Source organism: Spea bombifrons, chromosome 11 (genome assembly GCF_027358695.1).
Source record: "Spea bombifrons isolate aSpeBom1 chromosome 11, aSpeBom1.2.pri, whole genome shotgun sequence".
Lineage (NCBI taxonomy): Eukaryota > Metazoa > Chordata > Amphibia > Anura > Pelobatidae > Spea > Spea bombifrons.
This window is the reverse complement of record NC_071097.1, coordinates 23,591,582-23,608,790: the sequence shown is the minus strand read 5'-3', so window position 1 is coordinate 23,608,790 and position 17,209 is coordinate 23,591,582. Positions and strand designations below refer to the sequence as shown.

General features: G+C 34.5%; 1 protein-coding gene across 2 annotated transcripts in view; it reads left to right on the top strand.

The window, feature by feature from the left end:
• The window catches only part of PRKG1 (protein kinase cGMP-dependent 1), a 374,618-nt gene extending 364,681 nt beyond the window's left edge, over window positions 1-9,937 (top strand). For both annotated transcript variants that reach the window (XM_053451150.1, XM_053451149.1), the window contains exons 13-18: window positions 3,636-3,777; window positions 4,254-4,417; window positions 5,307-5,429; window positions 6,029-6,091; window positions 7,454-7,520; window positions 8,975-9,937. In XM_053451150.1, the coding sequence (XP_053307125.1) occupies window positions 3,636-3,777; window positions 4,254-4,417; window positions 5,307-5,429; window positions 6,029-6,091; window positions 7,454-7,520; window positions 8,975-9,073 (658 nt within the window). In that variant the 3' untranslated portion in view covers window positions 9,074-9,937. The remainder of the gene's footprint in view (window positions 1-3,635; window positions 3,778-4,253; window positions 4,418-5,306; window positions 5,430-6,028; window positions 6,092-7,453; window positions 7,521-8,974) is intronic.
• The last annotated feature ends 7,272 nt before the right edge of the window (window positions 9,938-17,209 follow it).

Sequence of the window (17,209 nt, the reverse complement as noted above, 5' to 3'; positions counted from 1 at the left end):
ATTCTTCATGAGCCTTGTGACTGAGGTGCTCTAGACACACCGACAAGGAAGCAGCGAGCTAAAAGTTGAAACTCTCCTGAGCAGGCACTCAGGGTGGGGCAAGCTATTTAAGTGCTATTCATTCTAGGCTGAGCTAGTCTTTCAGTTATTGTATACATTTTCCTTTTTTTGGAGGGAATTCCTAAGAGCTCTTCAAAATAGTCATGGGCCTCTTTCCTCACAGTGCCTAGTTGGGTACTAACCGCGTCTCAGTGATGAAACATTTTTAACCATTTCCTATATTCACTAACTCCTTCACAGTATTACAACTAACAACCATCTCAAACAAACATATAATGTAAAACGTGAATGAAAAGGAACCTGCTTATTTTTGCTCCAAATACGAATACATGGGAAACATATTACCAAATAATATTTTTACATTTGGATGTTTCTTGCTATCAGTTGTGCCTTAAATTGTTATTTCACATATGTTTTAATAAATGTATTACATTTCGCAATAGAATGCTGTCCTCTGCCTCCAATGCTGCTATTGGCAAATGTTAAAGATTCTCTGTGAGGTGGAAACATATTCTCATTAGGTATTTCGCCTACCCATATAGCTTGGCTCTTATTCTTCCCCATTAAGATATTTCTCCACGTGAAGCAGAGAGGCCTTTAGAACTGCATATTAGGTATTATGCCACTTGTACCACAGTGCATTACCAGTCTTAGTTTCCATTAGGTAAAATAGTCCCTTTGTTTTAAACTAATTATCTCCAACAACTAAAAAAATAAAAAAACAAAGCATTTTTTAAATTTAAAAAATTAAATGATTCTTAAAACCTTACTGGTTACAGTTTCCCTTTAAGTCAAAATTGCTTGTATGATAGTAATTATTCATTATTAATAATCCACTATTAAACTTAATATCTAGTTTATTCAATTAGCCCATTTGTTTGGAATACACAGTATATATATATATATATATATATATATTGGATTCCATTAATTATATATAGTTATGCCCATCACTTGGGTTAAGAAATTACTTTTCGTATATGTTTTTGGGTAGTGTTCCCATTAGCGTACAGTCATCCCTGGTTAATAACTAAACATTTCTTAACTACAGGAAGCTTGATTAAATAAATAGCATGTCTCGTCTATACATGCTAAAATTCCAAAACTATAATGCTGCAATTTGAGCATCCTCCCTATGATTTTATATCATCATGGATACCCAAAAGCTTGAAAATACAGCACCTCTGTATTATTATTATTTTCCTTTGCTAACCACATCTGTTGCACTAAGTTTTGTAACTTTAACAAATACCTCAACATAATTGGGTTACGTAATTCAACATATGCTGCATGTCCTGGCACACTTCAAAGAATGTATGTCGCCTGCTGTGTTCACTTACTCAAGACGCCTAATCTAATTAGTTAAACTAAGATCAGTATTTTCCGCGATTTACTTGCAAAAGACTTGGTAATGAAACCATTTACAAAATGCAAAGTAATTACACAGAAGCATGGTTGTTGTTTCATCATCTTCCTGCTGCTCTGATATGTTTAACCACCTTTGAGCAATTGTCAAAAGACAAGCGAAGGCAAAGGTGGTCCTCTAGCTGTTTTTGTTGGTGAAAAGTCCTGTCAGGTGATCCTGAGGTTTAATCTGACAACTGTTGCTAAATAACAACTTGTGTGATCTTCGGTTAAAAAAATCTTTGGGTTAAAATGATGGAAATTGAAGATCTTCAACAGCTGGAAAGCTACCTGTGGCCTCCTCCGTCATAAATAACAGCTTTGTATGTTTGTTGTAAGATTCCTTACACCCTGTTTTAAAATAATAATATATATATATAATAATAATATTTTCACTGGTAATTTTCTTTGCATTTCAACAGCAAAGCAACACCAGGAGTTTCTCAAACTGTGTATAAGTATGAATTCTATTCTATTATGTATATTGTAGCTGTGTCTTACTACCAATATGTACATAAGCCAATCTACGTTCCAACGTTCTAAACCCCTTGGGCCATCATTGTGCTGTGTTTTTAATACAACTGAAAACAATTATTTAAAACTACCATCAATGGAATGTTTTTTCTCGGAACACCTGTGTACATAATGGTTGATTCATACATACTTAACTTATATGTGTCCATTATGCATTTTTTAACATCCCCTCGGTACTTGTCTCATCTTAATCATTGGTATTCAATTCATGCCTGATATTTTATGAGTTTATTTTGTCACTCTAGCCACATTGGAACCAAGCCATTAAATATAGTGATTTATCTATTTTATTAGTATATTTTATGTCACAATTCCATGATTTTGTCTACTGTTAACAATATTGCTCATTTTTGTGGAGTTCATGAGAGACACTGTCTTTCATTGGTTGTGATAAACTCATTTGCACAGCCGACATATTCCAGATGGTCTGTCTGAGAGTAGGAGGTAATTTTTCCTCTGCACTTTCAGTGTCCAGGCTGTAGAAATGGATGCATGTGCTGGCTTTGACTTCATAACCAGCTCATTCATAACTTTATGGTGCTATGCAAGAAACCAGACGGGACCACCATGGACACCAGCTTGTGGATCACCAAAGGTGCTCTCCACGTGCAAAAGGTCCTCTCTAAAAATGTCAAGTGATATGGCTCCTTGTCACCCATTGACTTATTACCCATGAAAATGTTGCTTATGAAAATAGAGTTTATATGAATATATATATAAGGGAAGCTGCCATCCAGATTTGTCATCTGTCAATGATTGTGTTATACTTAAAGCATCTGGAACAGTATTTTGAATATGTATATATATTTTTATAACAATATACCACTATATGTCCTTTATTCCCAGCATGTTAAGCAAGGATATGATTTACAGCCATGAAAACTGCATAATAGTACAATGTGTGTCCAGTTGGATTTAAGATAAACAAATGTGTTTAATTACACATTGTTGTGTAATCTGTTCAGACATAAAAAAAGATGATGATGGGGTCTCTAGTAGAATGTGATACCTTTTCTTGGGTCAGCATGTAGTTTTGAATATGTTTTCAGGACCAACAACTTATTAGACTCTATATTTTGATCTGTCTTGACCCAAGAAAAGGTATAACCTTTGACTATAGACTCATCTCTTGGATCGGTTTGGCCATATCCGTTGTCCCTATTTAGGTATTAAAGAATAAACTTAAAAGCTCAAAAATGTATAAAGAATACAGACATAAAATCATTAAAGCTGTCTATGCCTTTGATATTATTGAGTATCCGATTAAACATAAATGTTAAATACTTTTTCTAAAAAATGTCTTCAAATCTGTTTTTTTTTTATAATAACTTTAGATACATAATTCCTATGTCATATATATCATATAAAGTCAGTAAGGAGCATTGCATGCTGACGTGTGGCATACACTCTTATTGTATTCTTGTTTGTTGCATAGTTTTGTTTATCATTACATAGTAATCAATGCAAATATAATTTATATCATTGTATCAATTCATATTAATGCCTTAGATAACCAGTGTGTACTAAGGTCATTCAACAGTGATCATGTTGAATGGAAAGCTCATTTTAAGACTGCAAATATGATCCTTACGGTACATATATCCGAGGATATAACTTTTTCTTGTTGTTCATTGCAGAGGATCATTTGAAGATTCTACAACAAGATTTTATACCGCATGTGTAGTTGAGGCCTTTGCTTATCTGCATTCCAAGGGAATTATATATAGGGACCTCAAGCCAGAGAACCTAATTCTGGATCACAGAGGTTATGCAAAGCTGGTGAGTGAATAACAACCAATTTTATCCCTTAAAAAGATATAAAGGAAACCCTTTTAAACAGTAAAATAGTATATCATAATCATTAACTATTTTTCAAAATGAAATATGTAGTAATTAGGCATAGTATGGGCTATCTTAAGGGCAATGGACAGAGTTGTCAATGCATTTATTGTCTTAAATATAATTACACTGTCTCATAAATACTATAGTGGATCTTAAGGGTTAATTATGTAAATTTCCTATTTTAGCTGAGTTTGGTAAAATATTTTTACTTTAGCAACATTTTTGAGATTTCACTTACGAGTGGCTATCTGGTGCGTCTTTCATTGTTGATTACGCAGTACTATATCTTCTGGCTTTGGAAGGGTTAATATCTGAAGTGTTGGTGCGTAGTATTAGTTTGACTTTGTAGCTGAGCACAATGCAAAATATTTTCTCCAGACTCTGCTTTGCTGAAATTCCTTTTTTCGTCATAGGTTGACTTTGGCTTTGCAAAGAAAATAGGCTTCGGTAAAAAAACATGGACTTTCTGTGGAACCCCGGAATATGTTGCTCCAGAGATCATCCTGAACAAAGGTCACGACATTTCAGCAGACTACTGGTCACTGGGAATCTTAATGTATGAACTCCTGACTGGCAGGTATGAACATCAAGGCTGAAAGTGCTAGTAAAAATAGATAAGCAAACCATAGAAGATTTCTGCTTTTGTCACTTTGATTATAGTAATGGAAGCAGAAAGACTTGGCAGTCATCAATGGGCTGTGGAGACCACGCAACATCATAAACATGAAGGAGAAGACTAATTCTATTTCTAGTAATTTCTATATAGTTTACATTTATAACACTAATATACGTAATGAAATGATGTCCACCCTAGACTCTTATTGTTCCCCTCTTTATCATTATATTAAATGTTGCCCATTTAGGTGAATTACAAGGACTATGCAGCAGACATAGATTGCTTCACTGGCCTCCTTCTTAAAAAAGGGTAGATTATATACAGGGAAGATGATAAATAGATAGATAGACCGACTGTAAGCTTGCACGAGCACGACCTTATACTTCTTCTGAACAAATATATCTAAATGTGTCTCATTGTCAAATTCTATGTTGTCAGTTTTTAATGCCATTCTTTTCATTACCCTATTGTTATGGTGCAATGGAATCCACTTGTGCTTTGTAAATTAATGAAATGTAATTTATAATGACCTATTTAGGAAGTCAATAGTTTGTTGATGTATTTATAGTGGTAATGTACCCATAAAGAAGAAATACACTTTGTAGCGTATGCATAAAATATCTATTATTGCTACTTGTAGTGTTTGTTCATTGGCAAAGAAAGGATATTTTTAGATTTCATTATTCTTTTATAATCATTATTTTATATCATTATTTTATAATCATTATCTTTTGATTCTGAAAATAATTATTTGAAATATATGAAATAAGTAGTGGCGTGTTACACATTGAAACTTGATGTGATTTTCAGTGATAATAATTTAAAATATATATTTTTTTTTCCCCTAAAGCCCACCTTTCTCAGGTCCAGACCCTATGAAAACATACAACATTATATTGAGAGGGATCGATATGATTGAATTTCCAAAGAAGATTACCAAAAATGCTGCTAATCTAATTAAAAAACTATGCAGGTTGGTATACCTTATTGATCATCCTAGATACAAGTTTTCTTGTATTAATCACACTTATTTTGGTCCACCATAGTTCTTCATGATGTGAGTAATTAAATTCAGATTTTTGATTAATAGCTAAGATAACAATCTAAGAAAGCAAGAATCTCATGTTCATTAAAGTCAGAGATTTGATAACCTCTTGGGATCAGTAACAATGGCTGTGGTTCTTAGCTTGGGAGTATATTCACCAAAATTAGAGCTTGCATATGAAGTAAGATGAGATGGAACATTTCAACTTATCAGTTTCTCTTTCAAATGTGAAGAGTCAATCCTGCTGGGTTTCTCCTCCAAGACAAGCTTACTTGTCCCTACATTTGGCCATTCGTGGAACATACGTGGAACATAAATTCTGTTCTGTTTAATCTGCAAACATTTAGATTTGTACACAAAGGATCCATTTGGACATCAACATATCATTTAAGGGAGAAGTAAATGTGAGGTCTGGAAGTAAAATATATTTTGTTTAAAAGTATTCAATGAAGTAAGAGATATTTGGGGGGACGGGTGAAGGTGTTTAGTCTTTTAATTGCTTGGCAACTTTTTTCTCTTTCTACTAGGGATAATCCATCAGAAAGATTAGGAAACTTGAAAAATGGAGTAAAAGACATCCAAAAGCACAAGTAAGTATTAAGCAGAAGTGTCATAAAGGAGGTCTGTTGTACTAATACCATGAAAATCACTTGTGTGTTCAAGGGATCTGACTTCATCCGTTTGTGTGTCAGATGAACAAACCAAATTTAAGATACTGTAGGGTCCTCTATGGGTCCTCCTTTAACTAAAGCAGTTAAAATTCGAGTTACAGGGGGAGGGTCATTTTTTTGTTGGCTTAGGTAGATAATTACCATTGATTTGGGGTTTTAAGTAATTTTACATAAAAATAATTGGCTACAGATGGACTGTGAACAAATGCCTCTGTAGGCACAATATGAACAACCTTTATTTTATTTGGCATACATCGAAACATGCTATCAGATTCTTGGTGCTCGCAAAAGTAATTAAAATGGATCTGGAACTCCAACACTTTCTCAGAACATAAGAAAATTATATATATCACTGCTCTCTTTCACTTGTTTTTTTCCTAATATATCCCTTTTAAGACATATGGTATTATTTACAATAAATAATGTATTTTTAATTAAAGACTGATTTTTTGTTTTGCATAGAATGAGTAATGTAGTAATATAAAAAGGATATTTTCTCATTTCTATTCCCATGTGGCCATTAGACTTGTACAAATGGACCAAAAAGGATTCAAACAAAGCTTTTCAGACAATTTATTTTGTGTCCTCCCTTTTGGTTTGGATGAAATTCTAAGGGCTTGACATTTGGAAACTAAATTCATTGTCACTCTCTCACCCACTCTCTCTCAGACTCTTACTCTCTCTCTCTCATGCTCTCGCTCACTCAGGTTTTCTCACACTCTCAATCATACTCTCTCTTAATCTCTCCCTAACATCACCACTGACCTCTTCCCTGTCTCCTTTTCTACAGTTTCACTTCTTCTCTTGTATTTTCTGTCTTCTTTCATCCGTCTTCTTCTCCGTGAACCTGGCCACCCAGAGAACTTCTGCGATTGGAGGGAAAGGCCGTCCCCATGGCTCCGCCTTTTTGCAAAAGTGCAAAGATAGGCCAGAAGAATGAAGATTCTTCTTCTCCTCAAATCTGTCTTCATTATTCTGGCCTCCTGGTGAACTTCTGCAAAAGGGCAGAGCCTCTGGGCACACACTCTCCCCATTCGTATGAATTGATAAAACTGGCAAACTTTGTTTAAATTAAAATTTGTACGAATTCGAATGCACAAGTCTAGTGGCCATGTCTACAAAAGTTTCTTTTCAATGAACTTGTGTGTCAGATCTCTGCAATGTGTACTTTATAAAGAAACCTGAATGTTGAGAAATATGGGACACACAATTGTATTTACTGTTCTCTTACATGATATATACTTAATTTATATACTACAATAATAATTTTACATCTTTCAGATGGTTTGAAGGCTTTAACTGGGAAGGTTTACGAAAAGGTACACTGACACCTCCTATAATACCCAGTGTAAGTATTATATAGGTCTAACCTTTGTGCTTGATTTTCAGTCAAACTTTTCTATTGTCTCTTTTAAAAAAAAGTAGAGGTCATTGCCCACCCACCAAATCCTTTAAGTTCATCAAATTTCCAAAACAAATCAACATATAGTAACGGGCATCTCAGACCTATACTTCAAACAGCAAGGAGACATGCATTATATGGATATTACAAAGGGAAACACTTAGAAGAAAATGGTTATTAGTCAGCGTCTCTGAGCAATACAATAGATTCCACATCCCAACAGGAAAGGCCTAATAGTCTGTATTTGCTTAAGTTCTTAATTGAAACAAAGATAAGGGAAGTACAAGGGGAGCTATGACTTCATTTATTATACTTGTTTTAAATTTCAGAATGAATCCCTCATCTTAAAGGCAGAGTATACAGGGGCTGGGTGCTTCCACAGAGTCACTCCTCCAAAAGTTTGAAAGCTTTATATAACTTTTTACATTGTGTTGACATTTTTAATGCCTCCCAAACTTCACAATTCATGGAATGAAAGGGATTAACTAACAATTACAACGGTATTAAAATAAGTTGTTTATTTTGTAGTTCCTAAGATCAAGTTACGGTACTGAGGACAGATGTTGTTCCTCATTTCTTTCTAGTGCATGATAATTCCCAACACAAAAGCCAAGACTTAAGCAATTAATTATCTCTTCCTAACAGAATTACAAGAGCTGTGGTCAGTACTCTTTTAAAGCACTAGGGTTTCTTTACCAAATAGTGAGTTGTCAATGGTGTAGTATAGGCCCCTAGACTTCCTGGTGTGCAGGTCCTAGTAGAACCCAAGACTTCTTCATGCACAGAAACACTTATTTAATCATGTGAGATTTTCCCACATTCATGTATTCTCTGTGGGTGCATAATCTATGCCGATAGTTTTATAATACAATAAGAGGATACTGACTGGTTCATGGGGTTTACTCACTAAAGGTAAAGTTTGAAGGAAATTTTTTAGTTTTAATGCTCTTACGTCTTCATGAAGGACCAATCCTCTCCTGTCAACTCTCCCTTAAGCGAATAGACTCCTTATTTGACATAGGGAAAGGGGCCTTTCAAATTTGTACAGACATGCTTCAATCCAAACCTGTATTCATTCTGAATATGTCTATCTATCTACCACTATCTATCTATCTATCTATCTATCTATCTATCTATCTATCTATCTATCTATCATTGACTTAAGTTTAAGTATAAGTATTGACCACTGCCTAATGTTCCCTGGTTTACGGAAACGCAAACTTTGGTTCTCCACTGTTTTTGGAGTTCGGCTTTCATCATGTTTCAGTACTCTAAAGCAAGCTGAAGAAGATGATGATGATAGCTATTGTCCAAAATCAGAAGGAAAGCCACTGAAAACACTTGGACTAACACAGTACTAAAGATAATTGAAAAAAAAGTGTTCCCTTTTACTTTGGCAGGTTGCATCCCCGACAGACACAAGCAATTTTGACAGCTTCCCTGAGGATAATGAGGATCCACCTCCTGATGACAACTCGGGATGGGACGTAGACTTTTAATGCATATTTTTCCTACCTGCTTCTGCCTTGCTGAAGACAGCTTTCCTGAAACATGGCTGCCAAGAAAACGAAAGAAGGAACGGGGGAAAGTGCTCGGGGTCACCATGATGCCTTGATTGATGCTGCTACAGTAACTATAGTGGCATTAGGACTTCTTGCTTAGATGACAATAACGCCCTTTAACATGTTTTATGTTTGAACTTAATATAAGCAGTTGACATGGTGGTCCTGAAGCAAAGCCTCTTCATTACGATAATAATGAAAATTTTATGCTTTCTATCACTGCGAAAAAAAAAATCACAAATTATTTCAACAGTTTAGCTTGAAGTCTTTGAAAACTGTATATACACTGAAGTAAAGGTTATCCATAAGATGGATTCATAATAAATTATTTCCATGTGTCTGCCGACAATGGAATTCCTCTAAATCTTTCTACTATGTAAACTGGTAACTTACTGCAGGTCAGAATATATATACAGTAAAGCGATCAAATTATTTAGCAACATTTTACCCCGGCTATGCCCTGCTGCATAAATATATAATAATAACAATAAGCAAATATATGGTAACTTGCTGTCATATTTAAATGAAGCAATGTGGTTATTGATAAGTATTAGGGTACGAAAAGAAAACATCCCTCAGTATTACTAAAGATAAATGGTTTTTGTTAAATCCCATCCGATACGAGGACCACGTAACCATTTGGTCATTATGTTCATGTCAAACCAGTTCTTAAATCTGTATTTTTTTTCCATTTGTTTTCATGACAAAATTGAATGTTACATTTTTGTTTGTTAGAATTTTTTTAATATTCTACTAATAAAAGCACAACTGCTGCATATGCTGTTTAAAATGATCCAAAAAGGTATTTTTCATTCATTCTCATTTAGAAATGTAAGTAGCAAGCGTTTATATATGTACATACTTGTGAACATATATAAAAACACATACATACAGTCAATGTATGATAATTTCATGTATGTATACGCTGTATACATAAATGTATGAAATTATATGTATTCATAATAATTGAGTTTCTCAACCCATACCCATCCATTTCTGAACTTCAAATTATTTGTTATCAGAGTAACCTGTCGAAATTCTGTTCATTAATATCCTTTGACAGTTTGACTTTCACAAAACATCAAATATATTAATAGCCCTGGGATCTTTTTGACATTCACATAAATGTACAAATTAAAGGGAAACTATAGCTTTGTTTTGTCCCTCTATTGAAGCGATTTTGTAAAATGTAGTTAAGCGTATGCAGAATACTTTTCATACATTTACAGAACTGAAGATATTTGAAATTGCATCTTTTGCCTTGACAAACTAGGGGAAGCAATTTTTGTTTGCAGGAAGGCACAACGGATGTGAAGACATAGCCTCACAATCAGACTGCCCAAGTTGCACATGCCCTGTGAAGCCAGATCGGAGTTGGGCATGGGCAATTATCATTATCCACATATACATACCAGCAACATAGATGTGACGAGTAGAATTCAGGACACTTGGCAAATATGCAAAGAACAATTGCCTTCCCCATCAAGATGATATATATATATATATATATATATGCAATTACAAATAACTTAGTCTGTCCAAAAACTGATACTTTTATACATAAGTTTGTGAATGTTAAATAATGCTCTTTCAGAGAAGAGTGGCTTAGTGTTTTAACTGTAGTCTTCCTTTAAATACGTTTTGATACCTCTCTTATAAATCAGTATTTTTGAGTGTGAAGGAATTCAGCAATTTTAGGCTTCAGATTCTACGTGTTCTAGAATCTGTGTGATGAAATATTGCAGCAAATAAAGAAATGTATAGCCCTTCTGCACAAATAATATGGAATGTTATTACATGTTATTAAAACGCACATGTATTCCTCCAATCCGTACAAACTTCACTTTGAAGTAGGGTGAAAGGTATTAAGGTGTAAGAACGGTAAAAGGGGTCTGGATACTTGTGTAGTTATATATCATTGAAGATATGTCAATGTCAGACCAAATCATTTTTAATTATCTAGGTGCTATGTACAAAATTGATCAATGTATACAAAAGTTATGGTAAAATGGACGTGCAACTGATATTTGATACATCTTCTGCGTGATAGACATTTCATCACTACTTTTTCCCATTTTTGCTTCCATTTTTTTATTTTATTCATTTTATTACATGGATAGTAGATTATGCTGGGTTTCGGTGTATTTGGGGGGCATAAATCTATCAGAGATTTCTACACGAAACACGTCACTTAATTTTCCACCATGTAACGTTCACAGATTTACTTTTGGGTGTGATTATCTCATTCTTGTAAATCACCCTCAACATGTTAAGAGACATTTTCATCCGTGAAGATTTTCTGCTCCGTAAACGAATAATTAGGGGATCGTACAATATGTTCACTTAACATAGATTTATTGTATAGCTCCGTCCACCTTAAGAGTTTTTTTTCCCCATATGTAGCAATAAAGAGAGGTACATAATGTAATACATTATTAATGAGCATTAATCCTGTGTACAATTATAATATCTTCTCAACCAAGTATTACAATGATATAACATGCTGTAGATACCAATAACGATGGTTATGCAGGCAAGAATGTAATAGGCCGGTTCTCAGGCTTAAAGAACAAACCAAGATAAAATGCTTTAATTAACAATAGGTGACAAAGGGCCTTTGGAAACATTAGAAGCAATTCTAATGCAGAGAGGTATAGAGTCACCATAAAACGATACCTGGGAAGCACCAGGGTAGGCTACCTGGAGCCCTCACTTTTGGTCAGGGCTAGCTGCTTGTGCAGGCTGGGCTACCTGTGCATAGAAGTGGGCTAGTCTTAAATGAGCAAGGGGTAGGATAAGAAGTGGGTGCCCATAGGAAGAGGGAAGTGACACGCAGACCTGGGAAACAGGACTTCACCTGGAGACTCCAGATCAAACCTGAAGAGTTTCCAGGTATGATCCTAACCAGCCGTGCCAGTTCTGAACAGTTTTGCCCTGTTCACATAGCCCCCATTGTCCTTGTTGACTTCCGTGCAAAAAACAGCAATGAAAAATAAAATTATTCAAAGATGTTGTTTGTCAGAAACAAGTATGCACAAGGGCTGCTATTTGTGATGGCTCAGTCTATCAGCAGTCATCACGGGTCTCTAGGGCAGGAAAATCCAAATAAAAACTGGATTACATGGATGTGGTTGTTTCCAGAATAAAAACATCAGCTTTTGCAGGGGCTTTAGAGAAACAAAATTGCCCATCGCCATCATTGTTTCTGTTGTATGGAATATTGCAGGGGCCCAAACACTTGGAGTATGGTGATGGGCAGCTTTGCATGTCAAAAACGACAGCTTTGGTGACTGGTGAAAGATCTCTCGTAATATGTCCTTGCTGTAATTATATGTCCAAAGAAAGGAGCACTATTATATACTGTAGATTTTCTAAACATGACATTTTATGTAATGTGGTTTTCGCTCAGAAATGCATCATCATCCGCACAACTTGCAGAGAGGGATTTCAAAATGTCAGACAGAAACAAGATATGAGGCTAGAGGTCGCCTACTTTTTGCAAAATACCTGTTTTGCAGGCAGTTATCTTTCATAAAGCACATGAACAGGTAGCAAGAAAAGACTTTCACCTCTCTTAACCCCTAAAGTGCCAATGAGATGCAATATATAGTACGGTACAAAGTGTCACCCATGTGGCACGCGGATGGTTATGGAGAATTAAATAAATAACCTGCAGTTACTATAAAAGAAAACCTACAATCATCTACACTCCCGTTTACTTATTTTTAATACGGCTTAAAAAAATAACGTTCAATAATTAGCATAAAATCTATGGACGAATGCTCATTTTCTATTTCAAACCATAAATAATCAGCAAAAAGTGAGTTTATTTTAAAAAAAATTTCATCAACGACCATAACAGAAGATAATAAAAATAATAAATAATACACATTACTGTAGTGAATAGGAGCTCAGTATTTTTAAACACATCCCATTTTCCTGGTTTCTTTTGTGGAGGTACAGTATCATTCTGTGATTTTAGCTGTATATTCGTGTAACCTTTTAAGTGCCAGAACGGTGTACAACACCTTGTGTTGCTGCTTAAAGGGGGCTATCTATCATATTAGAGCAAGCATGCTAGTGCTTGATTTCCAAATATCTATGTATCTACAAATATACAGTATTTCTGTATATATATATATATATATATATATATATATATATATATATATATATATATATATATATATATATATATATATATATATATATATATATATATATTTGTGTGTGTAATACTTTCTTAGACATGTAATGCAGTAACTCTTTTTAGTGGATATCCATGGCATTAATCCATCATTTTCTAAGTTGTAAAGTATAGTGTTTTATTACGCAGAAATAGACTTGGCTTACGTCAATATTAGTGAATTATGTCAACTGTACCCCGTTCTCCATCTGTCCCATAGTTCTGAACCATAATGTTTTTCGGCATTGTTACAAGTGCCTTAAATTCATGGCATCTTCTGATAAGTAAAAAAAAAAAAAAAAACAAAACAAAAATAAAAATTGTGTAATGCTGCATGATGAAGACAAACACACCTCAAAATGTTGTCCTTTCTTAGCTTGCCACGTTTTACAATTCTTTCTGCCGCAACTTTATAAGCTTTTATGATTTATTGAGGATATACAGAAACAGTTATGTTGTTTTCTGATTTCTGTTAAATGTTTTGCAGCTGTGTATCTGTAAATGGGATGCAACATCATTTCTGTGAAATGTATAACTGTATGTGCGGGTTTAAATATTATATGACATTCTATCAGTCTGTACACAGGTCTAACTGTTTTGCTAAGGAGCACATTTATAACGTATTTGTAGCATTTAAGTCTAATCCTCTGTTTATTGGATCTTAACGCTCATATCACAAGTTATGTAGCAAGCCGATGGCTCTCTTTTTTTTCTGGGGTGGTCAAATGCATTATAATGATGGCCAACTAACTAGAGTTCGAGGTTAGTTTTTAAACTATGATATTTATTTATTCGGATGCCGTTGAAATACTGGTTATCACTTCAAGTATACCCCAAGTATTAAACATACCTTATTTTATGGAATAAAAAAAATATTAATTTATGGAATAAAATAAGACATTAAGAAACCGCAAACACTTAGAAAAAAAATGGTAGTGTGTTGTTTCATTGATAAGTCTTTATCAAAAATTGATAATTTTTATGGGTGACTTTCTCCTCCCGAAAAAAGTAAGTCTTTAATTCCTGTAGCACCCACAAGACATCATATAATTTAGGGTCTTAGAGGCTCAGGTGTAAGCCTGTATGAAAAATTATACAAACATTCTAGTCTCATCTACCTGACACCCAACTGTCATATTTGAAGGAAGAATACATTTTATCTTTATATGTAGCCACTCATTCCTTTGCTCAATGCATTCTCAAAATGTTCCTTGGGGGTACTTAAAAACTCGGGGGTACTGATCAAGACAGCTCACGCCATGGGCAACACTTTTCTCTTTAAGATGAAATGCTACATATACAAAAGGGATATTCTTTTCAATGATATCCTAAAATAATCAAAGCCTTCCATAGCCCTTAGCAAAGCAGGATCACTATCTATGAGTTCTTGTATATGCAATCCATTTTGACATGAGCTCTCAATAGAGGTAGAAAGCAGAAACTGAGTGCTGTTACTCTCATTTTGTAATGAAGTCTTGACAACAATCAAGTGTACATTAAAGGTTCGGGGCTTTCAGATAGAAAGTGTCCTTGGATGTTGCCTAAATATTCCACTTTCTGCTCTTTTTAAATGGTCTGTTATTTTGTATAACTATGGATATATTTCCTTATGTCTTCTTTGACACTGTATTCTTCAAAAAAGAAAAAAAAAAGGCAAGAAAAAAAAAATATTTTATTTTGTTTGTCCAAACACGTCTGTCCTCAAACGGTCATTGTGACCAGTTGCACTCTTTTGATGTAGATGACTAATTTTTCTTCATATAATGAATTGCTTTTGATTTGCTCTGTACTTTATCTGCAGTCGTATTGATGAGTGCCTGTTGTATACTTTATAGAGTTGAAATAAAACAATTACTTTTGAATATTTCTTTTTTCCTTTAATATATGACAGTCTGTGGTGGAAATTAAGAACTTATTTTGTTTGCGAAACACTTCTAAAAGAGAATGATCCATTTCTTCTATTGGTACTATGCTAATACTTATGTAGCTCCACCAGATACGGTAATACAGAACAGTGGGGGTATACATATTACAGTAGGTGTGCACTAACCTTACTGTCTATAGGGCCACGTGACATTGACTAAACTATTCTAGTCATGACTAGGCCTGTGACAGACCTGATTGGGAAAATAAAGTCAGCGTATTTAGAGTTGCTACCTTGGTTGGAGTAGGCCTGGTCAAAGGCTACTCCCCAGAAATTAAACATTGGCTCAGGGGCCTCATAATCTGCTCTAATTTCTGGAGAGTTCTCAGATGGGCTTATTTCTTCCTTAGAAACTTTATTCTATAGATCTAACATTCTAATTTTTAGGAAAGCTGTTAATATTTTGGAGTACACCCCACTGTCGAGTAACCACTGTAGTATGAATAGCATCCAGTGTGCTGGAGGTGAGTAAGTCCAAGACAAGACAGGGATTTTAGCCAAAAGTGATACTTCTTATTGGACCAACATACAAAAAAAAATGTAGCATCATAAATTTGAGGACCTCAGATGTCTCTTCTTATGGTCATCAAATAAAGGCTCTTTGGATTGATGATGTAGCTTTTAGAATACATTTCTTATTGCTCTCAGCCAGTTCCATAAATTGCATCAGTTTTGTTTCAAATATCAAGACGGCTATATAGTAAGTAATTGCTGTAATGTTAACCTAAACCAGCTTCAATTGAGCTATGTTTGCCTATAGTTGCTATCGCCTTTAACCAGGACTTCAGTTTTGACTAAAATATATCTCAGCTAATAGTTGTTTTGACTAGTAGGATGGCTTCTGGTATTGAGGGAATCAGTAGCTGGCACTTGTAAGAAACATTTTCCCCTATAGAGTATTAAGTATTATGTAAACCTCCTAGACTTATGTCCCTTCCTCATCTGATCCATATGGCCATGGCGCTTTGCATACTCAATACAACCTAAAAAAAATGCGAAGACCCAGGAAGACAAAGAAATGCAATGAAAGTAACCTTCCTGGGGTACACAATCGTATAGGAGTTGTGATCCAGGAATAACTGCAATGTGATCTAACAATGAGTTTTAAAGTAAAATGAACTCTATTTTCAGAATTAGACATTGAGAGTTCCTTCCACTTGAATGGGTAGAGAAGAACGGTCTGGCATGGTCTCCCTACAGTAAATCCATGCTGGCTTAGATCTTGTAAGTCATCACACTTGAGATAAGATATAATTGTTTTATTTTAATAATAATTCCATTAATTTTTACACTGGTGAAGTAAAGCTCATAGGCCTATAGGTATTTCCTGCTACATTTTTTAGGTGTTTAAGGGCACATTTCTCCCTAGGGTAAGTACTGTGAAACTAGAAATTAACTAAAAGATAATCAATTTAAAGTAACAGGCACAAGGTATATTCCTAATTTGCTAGTAAATCCTATGAAAAAGATAAGATGTAAGAGACAGAATCCTTTATGGACAAATAAAAGAATTATGCATATGACCAACGTGTTAAATGTGAACATTTTAATCTGATTTTAGATGCATTCAAGGGAAATTAATGTTTTAAACACAATATGATCTTCTTAATTTCATCAAAACTTCAACAAATTATTTTCTTTCATTCATTTGAAGTGTCAAGAAAACAAACTGACGAGGCTGATTTAGACACAACTTCAAATACGACGGAAGGTTGTATTTCAGAAGGCGCTGAACTGAAGAAAAGAATTAAAAGATTCAAAAGCTGACATCCCATTATGGGATGCTTAGAACCAGTTGGTGGATAAGCTTAAACCAGGAATAAAGTGATAACAAAAGTAATCACTAAGAACTTCAGTTAACATCGAATTACTACAACCAACACAAAAAGCTGATTTGTAATTTAAAACTTGGGCAACTAGATTTTCACAAAGATGCGTTAGAAATGAATGATAGTGAACATTT